Genomic DNA, 20,283 nt, shown 5'->3' with positions numbered 1-20,283 from the left:
TTGGGAACCAGATGGGCTCAATGTTGATTATTCACTCTGCCCCTTCCAGCCTCAGTGATTTTGTTCAGATTATATCTTGGATGATATTTTCATGCTTATAAAATGAGGATTAATTATGCATACCATGTAGGATTTCTGTATGGGTACCTGGTAAGCAAACTATTTTCCAACCACTTTAAGAAAGTTTCTTCCTTACTCTTCTAATCTTGGTCATCCAAGAGCGTCGATGTTGTTAACAGATTCAAATTAATGGATGAATTGGTAAAAAACTACTTGTGAGCAAGATGTCAGCATACCCCTAGAAAACATTTTCTTCTCTCCACTCTAATTTTAATCCATTTTTACAAACTTTCCAATTTTTGTGTGTCCCATCTCCTTTAATTATTTCTCCTTTTCTTCTCTCACTTATTAAATATAATTTAATTTCAAAGAATTTAATTACCAAGGAAATACAGAGTTTTTTTTAAAAAAAATTCAGTAATATGTGAAGGCACATAAATTCTAATCTCAATAGCTTTTTACTTCATCTCTTTCTATTCCAGAATCCTGCTTCTCCCCACACCTCCGCCAGGCAAACACTCTCAATTCTTTTAGCTACCATTTCACATTTATCTCCATTTTCCTAAATACTATATTTACTTTCCTACTTCTTTTTTTCTTCAATTTTAACATAATGAAATTAGCTTTCTACTATGACAGATGAAGATTTAGCATCCTTTTATAGTACGGTAACCACCCCTACTTCATACATAATTTTCCTTCATTCACACAGACACAGTTTGCTCGTAGTGTTCACTGTTCACATAACAATTTAATTATAGTTCATAGATAAGCCATAATAATGTCTATGATTACATTGTTTTGCATGTTTTTGTTTTTCCTAAATTTAATTATTGCCTAATACCCAAATTTTGCTTCATTTTCTTTTTCCAAATACCCAGATATAATCATAGAACATCTTAATATCTCTAAACACATCAGATCTATTTTATTTTACTTATTTTCTTAGAGATGTTCCTCCCAGAGCTTTCATCTTAACAGGCTCTTTTAAGATTCAAAGCTTTCCTTGTCCGTCTGCTTTCCTGGAAGTTCTGAGTTCCCATTGCCTCTTTGAGCTCCCCTTTCCCCGGATATCATATCTCACTTTTTGGTTTATTCCCTCAGTACCTCCTTCAGTATCTTCCTGAGAAATTGTACAGGGACAGTAAAAGTTTTGAGACCTTTCACTTTTATAAATATTTTTATTCTACCCTCAGTTTCATTTCTGTATCAGCTGGGTATAGAAATGTAGGTTGGAATTAGTTTTCACTCAAAGCCTTGAAGGCACATAATTCTTTGATTTATAGCTTCTTGCAAAGCAAATGAGTATCCGTTGTCATTCTGATTTCTAATGGTTTTTATGTAAACTCTGTTTTTCCTACTGGTTGCTTTTAGGTTTTCATTTTTTTCCATGGTGTCCTAATATTTTATGGTGGTATGTCTTCTTGGTATCTTCTCATTCATTGTTTAGTATACATAATTATCTAGTTTAATATGGAAACTTTTTAAAAAATCAGTTCTAGAACTTTCCTGTATTGTATTTTAGTAATTGCTTCCCTATACTTTCTTTCAGTAATTATTACTCACATGAATGTCCTATTTATTTCCTTACTTATCTTTTAAAATCTAATTTTCTTTTTAAATTAACAGCCTTGTTTTATTTACTTACATTTAATTTACATAAATGATGTTGTGTTATATGCTATTTTTTTAATTAAATTTTTCTACCCAAAACTGTTTTAAGGTCCATTTACATCTAATATTTTCTTCTAACTCTGTGGTTTATATCTAATACTTTTTATGTTTCTACTAATGAGCACCCCAGCTGCCCTTATGGCCCAAATGCAACGCCTTCATCAGCACCTGCGTTCATCTTTTCTTTTGGACATTCTGGGATCATCTTTTGGGGATGTACTCTCAGAAGTGGACTCTTAGGACACCCATATCTGCTGCATGGTAGTGCAACATTTCTCTCTAGGAGTGTTGTACCTCTGCACAGTTCACCAATAGAACACAAGGTATCTCCACATGTGCTCAGCATATGGCTTCAATCAGCCTTCTAACTCTTGGCAGCATCTAATAAATAAAATACGAATAGCTCATTGATTTTTGTTTGCTTCTCTCCAGTTACCAATGGCTTTGAGCAACCCTTCATATGTTATACAATTTGGTACACAACAAACAGGGTATCCTGTTCTTTGTACTATCTCTTTCTACCCTTGCTGTGCCCTTATTATCTGTTTGCGTATTATTCTATCCACTTTGTAGTCATGCCTTATACAAATAGGAATCTTTTGATTCCTGAGAATCTAATCACCTGGTTGTGAAGTGCCGGGGAAAAGGGAGATGTGATAGACTGTGATGGCACAAGTACCTAGGAAGAAGCTCTTTAACATGTCTGTTTTGCAGCAGATTGTGGATAGGGAGTTGATATAGAATAGGCTGGGAAGACCAGGAACCATTGAGTGTAATAACCCAAAGGAAGGACATTACTGTTTAAGTTATACTGAGAATCTCAACCAGTGGGACTTCTGAAAATCTCTTTGGCTGCAGGTTACTCAAGCAGCATGTGGTTGGAACATCCTGAAAGCTGGTACTTCTGGGAATGAGAGATGTCGATGCCACATTAGGCTGTCCTTCTAAGAAGGGAATAGATCCCAGACTCAGAAGAGGGAGAAATCTACTCCGGGGTGGTTGTTGGGGCTTCCTCTTATTCTTTGTTTTATTTTAGTGTCTAGTACAGAGATAAATTTCTTAGAATTTCCTATGTTTATGAAGTAGAAATTTACCTATTGGTATTTATTACTACTTTTCATACCACTATTTCTAGTGTTATATATTAAGTTGAATTTTCAAAATACATAAATAATGCTTATGTAGATAATTGTTGTACCAACATAATGGCATTATTAGTTGCATGGGGAAATTCACAATATCTGAGTGGCAATTATGGCATTGTTGCCTTCCTGAAAATATGATGAATACATCCTGAATGTATGTTCTATTTTTATAAAGAAATATAGAAAATATTTATTTACTTCCTTGGTTTCTAAAATAATTTAACATTAAGATAAAAGTTACTAGTACTGGTACTTAAAATATAGCTTTATAGTAATTTTTTTCTTAATTTGTTCTATTTAGATATACATGACAGTAGAGTGTATTTTGACATTATATACATGCATGGTGTATAAGTTAATTCTAATTAGAATCCCGTTCTTGTGATTGTACATGATGTAGTAGTATTTTATACTAAAAAAAAAAAACAGTGAAAAAATTGTGATTAGAAAACATTTTAAGGATTTCTATTTGAATTATCTAAACATTGTGGTAGAGTCTGTTCTTCATCTTTGGTACCCTCTTGTGGTCAGTGGAAGGCATTGGGTTAGTCTTGTTTTAATAATCATGTGTATTTTAACACACACACACACACACACACACACACACACACACACATTCTGTGCCTTAAATTTTATAAATATTTGACTTTTTTGTTACTAGTAGCAATTCTCATACTGCAGTTGCTAGTTGTGGTTTGTGCTGTAATGTTTTCCTCCCATTCTTCAATGCAGCGTATGAAATGACTGTGTAGCATGACCACAGTGCTTAAGGGATAGTATGATCACTGTGCTCAGGGTATCTGCAGTGTATTTGGGAAGCCAACTGATTGTAGACCCAGCTATAACTCACTTTTAACTGGATATAATTAAGTTTGGCGATTAATTTACCATTTTTGGAACTATATAATATAGTAGTTGCCCTCTGTCTCAATGTCTTTGTGTATCTACATAGACATGTAACTAGAAACAGTACTACTTTATATATGTTTGCATGTCTTAGAGTATCCCCTGCTACTTCATTTCCTTTCTCTTTTCATCAAGATTATTAATTTACTGTGATTTCAAGTGGTTACCTACTTCAAATGCATTTACTGTGGATTGCACAAGATCACACCAGGATAATATGTAGTCCTCGCCCTTTTAAATCTTGCCAGAGCAATAAGAAGACAGTGATCATGCACAGCATGAAGTAAATATTCATGGGTTATTTTTCGTTTCCTTGAACACTACTGGTTTCAGAAAAGTCTTAGTTTGATGTCTAAAACAAGTAACAATAGAGAGAAGAGGTAGCTGTACAGGGTTCTGCTGCTAAGTCCAAATAAGACTTGGCTTATTCCAGACTAAATCCTGGTCTTTTGAGGGTGGTGAGAGTTGCAGGGGAGAAGTGCCTTTTGTTTTCTATAGCATGCCTCCCTAGATTACAGTTGTCCTTTGTGTGGTCTGGCCTTTCATCTCGCTTTTTAATTTTATGCTCCAACTGAGTGGGTTTTTGTTGTCCACATCACTGGAAGCTTTGAGTAGTTCTCTTTTGCTAGCCTGGTTGTGTGAAGGGCCAAGGTTTGAATAAGAGGCCAGGAAATGGTTCTAGGAATGATTTTTGTATTGCCAGAAATGCTAATGTATTGGTGCTGAATTAGCATTTCCAAAAATTTCACCAAACTCTAACTGAAAACAGAGATGCAAGTGTCGTCAGTACAGCTGTGTCCTCTTCTGAAACCAGTTTCTACTTCTTTGCCCAGTGAGAAATTGTGAGTGCCTATTGTCAGATGAAAGTGAGTCACTCTGCTGAAGTGAAATGCAGCTGGTTCCCCAAAGAAGTGCCATTGGGTCTAAGTTGGGCTGTTTGTCCTCTATACCATGGGTAACAGTTTGTTGAGCAAATAGAATGTCTGTGGAGTCCACAGGCATAGGAGAAAGAATTCCACTTGCTCATTAAATATTTATTGAGCACTTATTAGATATTCAGTTTGAGGTGCGTGGGCTATATACATGAAATTCCCTCTTACAATGTAGAACATGGACACCATAAAAGATCCATTTATAAAGATATATGAGCATTCAAAAGGGGGAGAATTAATAGAAGGGAGTTGTGAATGAGGTCTGTTTGAACTGGAAGCTAAAAGTAGCTATAATTTGAGTCTGTGGAAAGTGGAAGAAATGAGCATTGATGTCACAGGGAGTGAGTGGCTTTTAGTGGGGGTGGGGAGCATGAATAGGGATCTCAAAAGGAGTTAGTCAGAGAAACCTCTGGAAAGGAAGGTTGGACAAGTCAGTTGTAGACACGAAATATCAGATTAAAGAGGAATATCCACTGAGCAAAAGATGAAATGTTCACCAGGGAGTCTGCTTCAGCTGCAGAGTATGTGTGTGTCTTCCCATTCAAATGCTTGGGCTTCTGTTTGTTTTTTTTTTTTTTTTTGCAGGGAGTAGGGTTTGCTACTTCATATTTTGCTATGTAAGTTCCTTAAAACATCTTTTTTTGGATGGAAAGACATTTTATCACTGAGCTACATTCCCATCCCTTTTTATTTTTTATTTTTGAGACAGGGTCCTACTAAGTTGTTAAGGGTCTCACTAAGTTGCTGAGGTTGGTTTTAAACTTGCAATCCTCCTGCCTCAGCCTCCACAGTCGCTGGGATTACAGGTGTGTGCCAGCAGGCCCAGCTGTGTTTCTCTTTGTGAGACTACCCTTTTCTCCTTAGGTAATAAAAATCCCTGAGCATTTTTACATTTTCCTTGTTTCTTTTTTTTATAGATGTAATGCTTCAATATGCAAACAGTATTCAAAGTACTGACATTATACTTCTCAAATAGCCTAAAACTTACAACTTTTAGAACAAAATTGTACTTACTACTCTTATTCAACTCAATTTTACCAGCTTACCTGCTACAATTCTACATGTGGAAATAGATCTTGATGTGTTCCTGGAGATATGATTGAGAAGAAAGTTCAGAATGCCAGTGGATGAAAATAGCATTAAGAGATCAGTCTGGATCTGAGAACCTCAGAATAGTGGGGAAGACCCCCTAAGTTAAAGGTCTTCCTTTCTACCTCCCTCCTTTTTTCCCATCCTTCCCTCCCTTCATTCATCCACCTGTCATCTTAAAATGACCCTTCTAGGAATTCAAGCATGTAAAGAAACAAAGCACTGTGCATAACCATCATATAATTTGTTTTCTAAAAGACAGTGATTCCTGAAGGAAGGTAGAAATCTGTGTTTTATAAAAGCAGACACTTGACTCAGTTTCAGGTGATATAGAGATTGCAGTTCCAGAGACACTGAAATAAAAGGAAGGAATTATATTTCTTTAGCCAGTGAAACTCAGGAGTGTAGTTATAATGTTTATTTAATATGGACTCATGAGTGGAAAAGACTTACCTGGTGGGTACAATGTTTATAATCGGAGGAGATTACATTCCCAGATATGTCCTGTTCCCTTCAGTATTTCCCTACATTTGTATTTCTGTGAAAGCATGTCTTAAGTTAATAGGTAAAATTATTCCCTTCCTCATAGAAGACCTGCCTTTTTACAGGTACATCTTCCCCCAGTCTGACACCCCCTACCCTCCCCACCAAAAAACTGACATTTTAGGAATAAGTAAAAGTCAGGTGTTAGTTATATTCAGAGTATGTGATTCAAGATGTTGTTAATTGTCTTGATTTGACTTTAAATTTCTTAATTATTTAAAACTACTAGCATTTAAAAAAATCGGTTTTTCTCCTTGTTAAGAATACGTTGTTTGAAAATTGGGTATCTGTTCATGGCTGAAAACTATGAAAAGAGTCAATGAAAGTAGTTCTGTATATTGGTTATCTGTTAACTCCTCTGTATCACCACAGATTTAAAAAAAAATAAAAAAGATATTTTCCTCTTAGTCACTTCCCAGACTTACTAGATCAGAGTATCTTTTGGGGGTGTTGGTTGCAGGGCTTCCCCAGGGTTCTGCTGTAGTCAGGCTACACTTATCCACATCAGTTCCTGTGCCCACAGAGGTGCAGCTTTTCATGTTTGTACATATATTTCTTCCCCAAAGCTGGAAGGCTGCTTAGAGAACTGAATGCATACTCAAAAGATATGCTTCATATCCTTCTTCCTTTTCTACTGGATTAAGGATTTGCATACAATTGTAACTCACTAAATTGTTATTAAATGATTTTATTGGACACTTGCTGGGAATGGGGAAAATGAAGGCTTTTTGATGCTCTAATTTGAATCTCTTTTGTTGTCGTTGTTATCCCCTAGGATGGAAAGAAGAAGTTTGACAAGGAGAGTGAAAAATACTATTCTATTCTTGACAAGCATTTGAATTTGTCAGCAAAGAAAAAGGAATCTCATTTGCAAGAGGTAAGCTTTTCCAATTGAAATGAGAAAAGGACATTAACATTATGTCCTGTAAAGTCAAAAATTTCAAAGTTAGAAGTACCTTAAAATCTACTTTTTAATAAAACAACAATAACACTAGCTAACTTGGTTGAGCTTACTATGGACAGCTACTTTAGATACATTATGACATTTAATATTAGTGGTTTCAAGTGAGATTAGTATTTCTCGCAACAATGAGAAAAATTGAAACAAGACGTTTCCCCTTTCTTTTTGTTGGACATATTTTAAGGAGAAAGAACCTGTCAAGTTCATGTTATTGCCTTTACATTAAATTTAAAATATCTGTCACATTGCTTTTAAAACTTTGCTTCTAAATTCAAGGAAAACATTATATAACCATATGTTTTAAAATCTCAATTATTTTACATCAATTTTCTTTAAAAACAAATGAACGGGAATATTTTACTAACAAATATACCTGCTAGCAGCTATTTCTTCCCTTTGTCTGAAATATGTTACATTTTGTTCCTCCCATTGGTAGTATCTTTTCATGGCTGAAAACTAATAGTAATTTAGTAAAGTCAAGAGTAGTCTTTCACTAAGGAATAGTACAGTTCCATTTTCAGTGATAGGACATGTCAGAAAATCTGCCTTGTCATTAGAGCAGCAAAATCGTGAAGCCCCACCCTGAGGTTCTCTCAGACAGGTCCTGTGGAGGGAGCTGGGGTTGTGAAGTTGGCTTACTGGGGGCTCACTGCTGCTATCTAGAACTTCCTAGGGAATCTGGGTACTGTACTTCTAGCTGTCCCAGTGGTGCATCTTCTGTGTGTATCATCCAGGTTCTTCTCCCAGTAGAGCCTCCTCCCTTCCTGAACTATCTTTCAAATTCAACCCAGACCTCTGCTTTCCTTACTCTTTTACTTAATTCCCATACCTTCAAATTTAGCCAGAAGTCACGCTTAGTAAGTTAGGAGTATTACAAAGTTTTCACAGTGTCAAAAAGGATTAGGAATGTTATTTTTGTTCTTCTGATTCCTCTTTTTTTTCCAAAAAATGTACACGTTCTCATTGAGAGCACCCCATTTCTTCATTTATAGCTGGTTAATATTGATTGGGAGGTTTGGTTTTGCTTAATGTTCACATATAATTTTAACCTATGCCTTCTATTATTAAAACATGCTGTTTAAAAAGCATAATTCAGTATATGGTTGTATGCTTATGGAAATGTTTTGTGACAAAAGTGAAATGAAAGACAATCTGTCATTAAAATAACTAGATTCTGTTTTAAATTTCTTGGATATTTAATTTTACAAGGGTTTGGTACTGCTTATTGTTATTTAAAATTTCATTTACATGTTCCAAATGTTTAAGGGCTTATATTTCTATTTATACATCATTAGCATAAACCTTAGAGAGAAAGAGATTATATTATGGCAGTGGACAGAGGCTCCTTAATTGTCACCAGTACCCAGCATCTGCCATACTAAGGACAGTGGCCAGGTGCCATTTAAAAAATTGCCTGCCTCAAAATCAAAGGTGGTTTTTAGAGTTCCTACTGAACTTCAGGTGCTTGGTGAATATGAGAAGCCCCTTTTAGTCAAGACACTGCTTAAACCATCTCAAGGAAGTGATAGCTTTATTCTAAAGTCCCCTAAAGGCTATATTTCAATTTCTCCTGACAATTTAGCTCAATATTTATTAATTTCCTTGCTAGTGGCCTCAGTCCCTTAGGCTATGGCATAATAGAATATGTATTTAGTTGGGGGCTGGGAAAGATGATAGCATTGTTAGTAATGTCTGCCTCTTCATCTCATTCTGCACACATAAAAAAATACACACACTTCTTTGCCAGGAGGCACAGTCCCCCATACAACTTAACTTAAATTGTGTTAAAGCAGCTCCTTGGGGGTATATAATATAGACAAGGAAAAATGTGGCTTGGGAAGTTTCACCCCCCATGCTTCCATGGATCAGACCTGTTACAAGGAGATTCTGCCACAACTGCGTATAGTCCTGTGACATGGCTTTAAATGTCATCTGTTCCTTTCCAGAGCAGCTTTGGCCCTTCTGTCAGCACCAAGCTCATTAGTTTGTTCTCACAAAGACCCCTCTGTGCCTGCTCACCTGCATAGCTGTCTCCTTATTCATTTTGCTCATAGAAAATAAGTGGCTGGCCAGTTCCAGCCCTGAATTGAAAGGTCAGCTTGGGTTGATGAAGTTCCAAGGCCATCCGTTAGACAGATCATTGAAGTGAACGGTTGTTGAATAGAAAACAAGCATATCAAGTTTACGGGCTGTATAATGGATGAAAAGAAATAATATTCAATATGTGAATGAATAATTACTTTCTGAGGATAAAATAAAGAGATCATAAAGGAAATATAGAAAGGCCCACATGCATATAAGTAATTATTTCAAAAAGACATTAAACCAAATTAAAGACAATGCATTAGGAAATTTGTACAACTTATGACATAGTGTTGCCATCTCTCACACATAAGAAGTGTTTGAAATCAGTGGAAAAAATGAGCTAAGGATACAAGAAGGAATTGATCAAAGAGGAAATATAAACTAAAATGAACCTTGTTTCAGTGTTACGTGTATTAAATAATACAAACTAATAACAAGATGTCTTTATTAGTTTATTAAAAATATAATATCTATTGTTAGTGGAGACATGGGAAACTATACATACTTTTGTTCTCCTGTGGAGAACATAAAAAGATTTAATCACTCTTGAGGTAAATTTGATATCATATTTCAACAAACCTGAGATATATCTGGTAAATAAGATGATTTCTATTGGGAAGAATTTGCTCCAAAGAAATGATCAGAGGTGAGTATAAAAACTGTGTAAAAATTATATACATAAACAAATTATTCATAATGCAAAAGTTGAGAAACATCTAAAATGGCACAGAAGAATAATTGAGGTAAATAGAAAAATATAGTGTGACCAAAAATTGAGTGTGATATGATTAAGGATAGTCACTGAAAGTTATTAGGTAATATTTATTAGATGTACATTTTGTAATTTATATATAAAATCTCAGAAAGAAACCATGTAAAGTGGTAGAACTATCCATCTTACATTGGAAAATAATTTTTAAACCAGAATATACAGTGATACCCCAGATTTGTTGTAAGGTAGGTGTATGTGTATATATCACTGTGTGTTACACATCAAAATATTAAGAATGGGGTTATAATTCTTAACATTTCTGTGTTATAGTAATGAATAATGAATTTATAATAATGGATTTTTATTTCCTTTATAGGTAGAAGAAAAAGTAAAGGGGTATCACTAGATAACTCTCTGAAGAGATTCCTCTTATTCCCACTGCCTCAGTAAAGCAAATCCCTTATATTAAGTTCTTGTACCTCTGTTCTTATCCTGCAATTAGTCCTTGAAGTTTCTCCTTCTTCCTTTTTTCCTATAATGTCTCTCAGGTCACAATGTTATGCGTGACCAGATTGCACTGCCCAGATTACCACTTTAGATTACCACTTGGTGATACATGCAAAATCTTTTTTTTTTACTTTTTTTTTATTGTTGGTTGTTCAAAACATTACATAGTTCTTGATATATCATATTTCACACTTTGATTCAAGTGGGTTATGAACTCCCATTTTTACCCCATATACAGATTGCAGAATCACATCAGTTACACTTCCATTGATTTATATATTGCCATACTAGTGTCTGTTGTATTCTGCTGCCTTTCCTATCCTTTACTATCCTCCCTCCCCTCCTCTCCCCTCTTCTCTCTCTACCCCCTCTACTGTAGTTCATATCTCCCCCTTGTATTATTTTCCCCTTTCCCCTCGCTTCCTCTTGTATGTAATTTTTTATAACCCTGAGGGTCTCCTTCCATTTCCATGCAATTTCCCTTCTCTCTCCCCTTCCCTCCCACCTCTCATCCCTGTTTAATGTTAATCTTCTTCTCATGCTCTTCGTCCCTACTCTGTTCTTAGTTACTCTCCTTATATCAAAGAAGACATTTGGCATTTGTTTTTTAGGGATTGGCTGGCTTCACTTAGCATAATCTGCTCTAATGCCATCCATTTCCCTCCAAATTCTATGATTTTGTCATTTTTTAATGCAGAGTAATACTCCATTGTGTATAAATGCCACATTTTTTTATCCATTCGTCTATTGAAGGGCATCTAGGTTGGTTCCACAGACTTGGCTATTGTGAATTGTGCTGCTATGAACATCCATGTAGCAGTGTCCCTGTAGCATGCTCTTTTTAGGTCTTTAGGGAATAGACCGAGAAGGGGAATATCTGGGTCAAATGGTGGTTCCATTCCCAGCTTTCCAAGAAATCTCCATACTGCTTTCCAGATTGGCTGCACCAATTTGCAGCCCACCAACAATGAACAAGTGTACCCTTTTCCCCACATCCTCGCCAGCACTTGATGTTGTTTGACTTCATAATGGCTGCCAATCTTACTGGAGTGAGATGGTATCTTAGGGTGGTTTTGATTTGCATTTCTCTGACTGCTAGAGATGGTGAGCATTTTTTCATGTACTTGTTGATTGATTGTATGTCCTCCTCTGAGAAGTGTCTGTTCAGGTCCTTGGCCCATTTGTTGATTGGGTTTGTTATCTTATTGTCTAATTTTTTGAGTTCTTTGTATACTCTGGATATTAGGGCTCTATCTGAAGTGTGAGGAGTAAAGATTTGTTCCCAGGATGTAGGCTCCCTATTAATCTCTCTTATTGTTTCTTTTGCTGAGAAAAAACTTTTTAGTTTGAGTAAGTCCCATTTGTTGATTCTAGTTATTAACTCTTGTGCTATGGGTGTGCTATTGAGGAATTTGGAGCCCGACCCCACAGTATGTAGATCGTAGCCAACTTTTTCTTCTATTAGACACCATGTCTCTGATTTGATATCAAGTTCCTTGATCCATTTTGAGTTAACTTTTGTGCATGGCGAGAGAAAGGGATTCAGTTTCATTTTGTTGCATATGGATTTCCAGTTTTCCCAGCACCATTTGTTGAAGATGCTATCCTTCCTCCATTGCATGCTTTTAGCCCCTTTATCAAATATAAGATAGTTGTAGTTTTGTGGATTGGTTTCTGTGTCCTCTGTTCTGTACCATTGGTCCACCCGCCTGTTTTGGTACCAGTACCATGCTGTTTTTGTTACTATTGCTCTGTAGTATAGTTTGAAGTCTGCTATCGCTATACCGCCTGATTCACACTTCCTGCTTAGCATTGTTTTTGCTATTCTGGGTCATTTATTTTTCCATATGAATTTCATGATTGCTTTCTCTATTTCTACAAGAAATGCCATGGGATTTTGATTGGCATTGCATTAAACCTATAGAGAACTTTTGGTAATATCGCCATTTTGATGATGTTAGTTGCGCCTATCCATGAACAAGGTATATTTTTCCATCTTCTAAGATCTTCTTCTATTTCTCTCTTTAGGGTTCTGTAGTTTTCATTGTATAAGTCTTTCACCTCTTTTGTTAGGTTGATTCCCAAGTATTTTATTTTTTTTGAGAATATTGTGAATGGAGTGGTTGTCCTCATTTCCATTTCAGAGGATTTGTTGCTGATATACAGGAATGCCTTTGATTTATGCGTGTTGATTTTATAGCCTGCCACTTTGCTGAATTCATTTATTAGCTCTATAGTTTCTTTGTAGACCCTTTTGGGTCTGCTAAGTATAGAATCATGTCATCTGCAAATAGTGATAATTTAAGTTCTTCTTTTCCTATTTTTATGCCTTTAATTTCTTTTGTCTGTCTAATTGCTCTGGCCAGTGTTTTGAGAACTATGTTGAACAGAAGTGGTGAGAGAGGGCATCCCTGTCTTGTTCCAGATTTTAGAGGGAATGCCTTCAATTTTTCTCCATTCAGAATGATGCTAGCCTGAGGCTTGGCATAGATTGCTTTTACAATGTTGAGGTAAGTTCCTGTTATCCCTAGGTTTTCTAGCGTTTTGAACATAAAGGGATGCTGTACTTTGTCGAATGCTTTTTCTGCATCTATCGAGATGATCATATGGTTCTTATCTTTAAGTCTATTGATGTGGTGAATAACATTTATTGATTTCCGTATATTGAACCAGCCTTGCATCTCAGGGATGAATCCTACTTGATCATGGTGCACAATTTTTTTGATATGTTTTTGAATCCGATTCGCCAGAATTTTATTGAGGATTTTTGCATCTAGGTTCATTAGAGATATTGGTCTGTAGTTTTCTTTCTTTGAAGTGTCTTTGTCTGGTTTAGGAACATCACCATCTTTCTCAAATTTGCTCCTATTTTCAATTTCCTTAATTATCTGTTAACATCGTTATTATTTCTGTGTCAGTTATCATTGACTTTTCCCTTTCTTCTCATGCTCACTTTTTTCTACTTAGCTTTCTTGTGGGGGTGCACCAGATGCTTTTACCATTACCAATAAGACATCTTACATTCATGTGTACCCTGCCACATATTTTATCAAGCTATTCTGTACAAAGCTCATGTTAATCCTCCTGAAATGCAGCATGGATCTTGTCAAAATCTTCTTCAAGGTTTAGCACTGTCAATAGGGTGTAGTCTTCATGATTTCTGTCTTTGCTACCTTATCTGCCATTTCTGATTATTCCATACCAATTGTTAAGTTACAAACCTTTTGATCCATGGAAACATAATTTTTGATTTCTCGACTCTCTGCCTTAAAACTCCTGTCATTTATCTCTGCCTACTCTAAATATCTCTATTTTTCAGAGCCCATCTTAAATCTTTTCTCCTTTGGGGATGATTCATCAAATATCACATGAGACTTTCCCCCTATTTTGAATCAGAGAGCTTATTGTAGTTAGGGAGGAATTTAGGTAATCTGGAGAACTGTATGGTTTTCTTATGAAATTAATTTGGTTTCTTACTTTACAGGTGTAAACAACAGTATACACCTGTTGTTCTGGTATAATTATTGCTAGTTGTATTTAAAATTCTCCCAGTGTAAATGATAAATCATATTGTTACCTTACTAATCCAATACAAAATGTAAACTACCACTTTCTACAAGGTTTATAATCAAGTGTTGGCTAGTGAACTGCCGTTATTTTATGTACTAACAGCACTTATATAAGATTTTTTAAAAAAAAATCTTACAACAAAAAGAAATGACACTGTCATATTCCGTAAACACTGTACACTCTGGATGACCTTTTAGAGCACCTTTGGTATATGGAATTTCCGTTGTCTATCTAGATTATAAGTGTTTGAAAACCTGTATAATTGGCAAGAATCATTATTTCTCTTTAATCTTTTGTTTTCTACCCCACCCCCATCTTTTGGGAGGTGTGGAATGATACTGTGCTTGGCAAATAAATTTCTGAAGAAATTATATAATACTCTTGTCTCATGGGTCCCATGACACCCACCATAGTAGTGATTTGTTAGGAGAACTCATAGAAAGACATGTATAGTCCTTCTCATGGTAGAATTTATTATAGTAATAGAATAGAAAGAAAAATCAGCAACAGGAAAAGATGCATGGAGAAAAATCTGGGAGAAGCCAGATGCAACCTTCTAGGAGTCTTCTCTTATTGGCGGCTCATAGGATATGCTCAACATCCCAGCACTGAGTTCTGACTACTCAGGAGGCTCCATGCCCAGGGTTTTTATTGGAGAAACATCACATACGCACTCTGCCTGGAATTTACCCAAATTTCAGGCTCTTGAAAGTAGTTGTTCAGTATACACCATATTGTTTGCACAAATGGTTTAGACACATGAGCCATTCTTACCAGTTAGTGATGAGAATCCTGAAATTCATATTCCCTGACATGGGACACCAGCCAACCTCATAAGCAGACCTTTCAAAAGACAGCAAACAGGACTGATGTACTAACTCTTTTCTGGACAACCTGTTGATTAGAAATAACCACTTTAGTCTCTAAAGGTGTCTCTGGATTCTAGTTTCTTCCATGTGCTACATAACACAATCAATAACATCTTTTTAAAGTGAATAAAATACCCTGCATAATAGAATGTTGCCTTGGAAACTGAAAATTTTCTTGCATCTCTCACCTAGTAGTACACCGAAGCTTGCTCTGGAGAGCCCCATCTCGAATTCCTACATTCAGTGATAGTGGGTTTGTGGTTTGAAACTGGCCATTTTGGGACAATTTGCACCATAAAAAACAACAACTAACTTCAAATCAGGCTTTACTGTCTAAAGAGGCAGTTGTTAAACATGTACTGTATGTACCACCACCTCTCATTATTCACTTAATTCATCCTTATATATAGTTTGGTTCCCTAAGTGATGGGAAGAAGAAAAGAGGTGGTTTATGTGAAATACTGATCTTTGTTTTAGTGGTACCTGCCTTTTCTAAATGATCTTTGAGAGCTCAGAAGGTTTTTATTTCAAATATTCTATGTGATTTATGTAATTTCACATGTATTAGTTTATAAACTTGGAATCCTCAACTTTAAAAATCCCAACATGATAATATTGGGTTATTTTTATATAAATAAGTGCATAATAAGTATGTAATTTTTTAAGGGTTTACAAATGAAGTCTTGTAGTGCTATGATGCCCCAGCTAAGAAACTTAATTTTATTTCTTTCTTTTTAGCTTTTGTTTGTGAAATTACCATTGCAAATGGCTCCAAAGCAGTTTTCTCTTCCCAGATTGCTAATGGACAATGTATTCCAGAGAGCCCATCCTTTTCATCTACTTTTAGTAATCTCAGCTGGCAGCTAGGAGTATGAAGCTGGGCAGGAAAAGTGAATCCTGTCTCTCCACAGAACTAAAGTCATTTCTCAAGAGTACATCTGTGGGGCTGGGGAGAAAGCTCAGTTGGTAGAGTGCTTGCCCCTGAGTTCAATCCCCAATACCGCATACATACATACACACACACACACACACACACACACACACAAACACACAACAAAAGAGTGCATCTGAGGATGTTAGCCATCCTAGAAAAGGGAAGGAGAGGCAAAGTCAAAGAGAAACTGACATGATCTCAGTAACACTCTCCCAGCTTTATCAAAAGAACCTTATTGCAATCAGAAAGAATAAATGTGCCCAGCAATGATGGAGTACACTTTGTCAGGTTATATCCATTGATTATTTATTTACTTATTTATTCTGGCTCTGCTACTGAATTATCTTTCCAAGATTTTACCTAGTGATGTAGTCCTCCTGCTTAATATTCTCAGATGCTTCTTCCTTGATTAAGATCTATCTTTGTTATTCAGTGTGCTAGATCTTTTTTAGTGTGATGCTAACCTGATTTTCCCTGCTTCCTTTGTGTATTTACTCTGTAGCCAACTCTTGACGTTTTTTCATGCTTGTTTTTTATGAGAATGACTCCTACCTTTTCCTTTTTTTGGACGATTCACTGTCAATTATTCATCTTAAGATTCAACTTAAACTGGGCACTGTGGTGTATACCTATAATCCCAGAGACTTGGGAGACTACGGCAGGAGAATCACAAATTTGAGGCCAGCTCAGCTATTTACAAGGCCCTGTCTAAAAAAGAGGACTGGGGATGTGGCTCAGTGGCAAAGCAGTTTTAACTTTTACTGCAATCTTTAAAATACCTCTTTTGTAATTTTTTACTATACTTTTTTTCTATTACTAATATGTCTTAGATTATTATATATCATACTATTTTATGCTGTGTCTCTAGATGCTTCTCAACTCCATATGCTATAATCGCTTGTGAGTAAGGACTGTAATAAGTGCTATATTAACACATTTTGCAGGAGTTAGCTTTTAACGAAGACTTTGGAGTAATATATAAATTGAATTCCTCTCGATATACTGACAGTCCATCAGTAATCACTCCTTTATCAAGCTTTTCCTATTTTTCACTCTTTAGGCAGATACACAGATTGACCGTGAACATCAAAACTTCTACGAAGCATCATTAGAGTATGTCTTTAAAATTCAAGAAGTTCAGGAAAAGAAGAAGTTTGAATTTGTTGAGCCGGTAAGTGTTTTGTTTTCCTGTAAATTAATAGGATCAACACAATCAACACAAAAAACCCTTACAGTGTATTCTTATTAGAAATTATGATTTGTAGCCAGGCATGATCGCACATGCCTGTAATCCCAGCAGCTCAGGAGGCTGAGGCAGGAGGATTGTGAGTTCAAAGCCCGCCTCAACGAATGCAATGCACAAAGCAATTCAGTGAGACCCTGTTTCTAAATAAAATACAAAATAGGGCTGGGGATATGGCTCAGTGATCCAGTGCCCCCGAGTTCAATCCCTTTTACTAAAAAACAAAAATTACTATTTGTAAAAATAATCGGAGGTGAGTGCATGAGGGATGAATAGGTGGAACCACAGGGTACTTTTAGGGCAGTGAATTCTTCTGTTTGATAGTGTGATAATTGGTGAGTGTCTTACGTTTGTCAAAACCCATAGAAAGTGCAGTACAAAAAGTGATCCCTAATGTCAGCTATGGATTCAGTTAATAATAGTAATAATGTATGTGTATTGGCTCATCAAGTATAATCAGCCCACCACAGAAATGCAACATATTAATAATAAAGGAAGCTATATAGGTGGGGGAGAGCCAGGGAGGGAGTGTAAAGGAGAGCTCTCTGTATTTCCCTTCAGTTTTTTTCAGTAAACCTAAAACTGCTCTAAGAATGAAGTACATTATTCTAAAAAATGATGTACATTGCCTGCACACGAATGAACCCCACCAGTAAAGTGCCCCATTTGCCAAACCTTTAGGTAAAGAGAAAAAAAAAAAAAAAAACAGAGGGCCCCTTTCTCCCTTTGTTCTTTCTCCCTTTCCTTATAGAACTGGAATCTGCCTGACTTTTCCCGTGAAGTCATTTATTTTCCTAAGTCAGTGTAAAAAGTAACAGATTCCTTAGTGTAAAGCACATTAGAGGAAAGAACAGGTGGCTGGTCTTTGCAAGCTTACTTCATTTTCCTGACATTTTTCAAAGTGACACCCTAATATGTTACAGCATTGCTTAAATGAGCATCTCTGCAAGGTGGCAGCAGTGAGGAGTAGAGGTGGGCTCAGGAGTCAGGGTACTCTTCTGCTATAGATATATCTCAATTCTCATGAGATGAAAAAGAAGGATTAATAAATTTATAAGTAATCAGATATTTAATTTCAGCCATTCTTTTCTTCCTGTGCCAGTCTTTAAAATGTCATTTAAAATAAAAATGAAATACCTTGTTCCCACTTCAGTGACTGTGACAGTGAGAAGGGAAGGGATGATAACATTTTTAAAATGTGTTTGACATAATTTATTTCCTAATGGGAACCCACCTGTGATGCCCTAAAGATATGAGAAAGTGAGATAAAGCCAAGACAGTGGGAAGCATTGGTCCCTGCCTAGCTTCCAGGACTTCTGCTTAGCTGGAGCCTTTTCACTCCTGGAAACTTGGCACTTGGCAAGTTTGTCAGGCCACTCCCTGAGCTGGGATTAAAAGAACTACAGGCCATAACTCAGGCTTAGGATTTAACTTTTATGTTTTATTGGGGATAACAGACTTAAGTCCAAATTCTGTTTGCCAGACGGCTAAGTCCTTAAATCCCTTAGAATGAATTGGTAACTCAGGCCCTAGACCCTTTGAGGATCTGATTAAACTTTATTCAATTTAGGGGACCTTTGGAAGCCCATGGAGGGTTTGTGGACAACTTGTCAGCCTAACAATCCTCAGTTCTGGGATGAAGACCATTACTTACAATTCCTGGTCTCTTCACATGGACTAACTGTCTCAGAATCCCACTGTGGCTTTTCAGCCCCCACTTTTTGCTGGCAAACTTCTTTCCCTAGTGCCTCCCTCCTGGTATTTTTGGAATCTGAGCTCTTTTTTTTTTGACACCAAACTGTCAGACCCCATTAATTCTGACAACTTTCCTACATATTTCTTCCTTATGTGTCCCATTTCCTTCAGACCTGGCTCATTTTCCATGCTGTTATTCCTCCCCACACCTGGAATGATCTCTTTACATCTGAATACCTTCCTTTCTTCCAGAGAGTGACAGGGGATAGCCTACTTCCCTAAGTCTCTTCGTAGCCCATTCTGTCTGCCAACAGTGAACTAGACCATTCTATAAGATGACACCAAATGTGTAAAGAGAAGATTGTAAAATCATTTGCTCACAGGCAGCAGAAGGAATGATAAGAATTTATGAATTCCTGTGAAAATACATGCACAGAAGTGGAAGCTGTCTCTAATTGAAATGCATTTTCTTCCTTCTTCTACCTTATCCCAAACCAGGGTGTTCTGACAAGTCCTCTGCAACATGCCTTTCTTCTGACACCACAATCAGAAATGATGTGAGATTTGTCATTGCACAGTATTTTCTTGGCTGCTGTGTTTTTCCTGTTAGACTGTCTGGCCAAACCAAATAATAGTGTCAGTTTAGTCTCATCCTCATTTCTAGCCTTACCGTGTCATACATGGAGTTTTATGCAATTTCCATTTCAGTAGGGAGAAATATGTAAATGAGACCTGAACATTGATGTAGATCATGTGTAGGAGATCTTTATAAATACTTACTGACCATTTATATTTCCTCTTTGGGGGAATATCTATTCAAATTTTTTTTGTCTGTTTTTAAACTGGGTTGTCTTTTTATTATGAAGTTATAAGAGTTCTTCCTGTATTTTAAATATGAGTCTCTTATCAGATAAATGATTTGCAAGTTTTTTCTACCATTCTGTGGATTTTCATTCAATTCAATTTTCTTGACAACTTACATTGAAACAGAAGAGCTTTTAATTTTGATTAAAGTCAAGTTTATTCTGTTGTTTGTATTTGTGCTTTTGATGTCATATCTAAGAATTCATTGCCAAATGCAAGATCATGAAGCTTTATTCAAGTGTTTCTAAGTGCTTTATAGTTTAAACATTATTTAGGTCTTTGATCCATTTTCAGTTCATTTTTTTCTGTGATATGAGATAGGGATCCAGCTTGAATGTGGTTATCTGGTTGTCCCATGAACTCATTGTCTTTCTGTTGAAAAGATTGTTCTTTTTCCATTGTATGGCCTTGGTGATCTTATGAGACAACAGTTGACTGGAAATGTATGGGTGTTATTTGTAAACTTTCAGTTCCATTCTGTTCATTTATATGTC

At 36.2% G+C, this 20,283-nt stretch overlaps 1 protein-coding gene across 4 annotated transcripts in view; it reads left to right on the top strand.

Moving 5' to 3' along the window:
* Positions 1 to 20,283, top strand: part of Arhgap42 (Rho GTPase activating protein 42) — a 265,823-nt gene that overhangs the window by 184,497 nt on the left and 61,043 nt on the right. For all 4 annotated transcript variants that reach the window (XM_076846490.2, XM_076846489.2, XM_076846491.2 and 1 more), the window contains exons 5-6: positions 7,125 to 7,226; positions 17,048 to 17,158. In XM_076846490.2, the coding sequence (XP_076702605.1) occupies positions 7,125 to 7,226; positions 17,048 to 17,158 (213 nt within the window). The remainder of the gene's footprint in view (positions 1 to 7,124; positions 7,227 to 17,047; positions 17,159 to 20,283) is intronic.

Source organism: Callospermophilus lateralis, chromosome 2, assembly GCF_048772815.1.
Source record: "Callospermophilus lateralis isolate mCalLat2 chromosome 2, mCalLat2.hap1, whole genome shotgun sequence".
NCBI classification, from domain to species: domain Eukaryota; kingdom Metazoa; phylum Chordata; class Mammalia; order Rodentia; family Sciuridae; genus Callospermophilus; species Callospermophilus lateralis.
The sequence above is the reverse complement of the archived record's forward strand: the minus strand, read 5'-3'. Positions and strand labels throughout refer to the sequence as shown.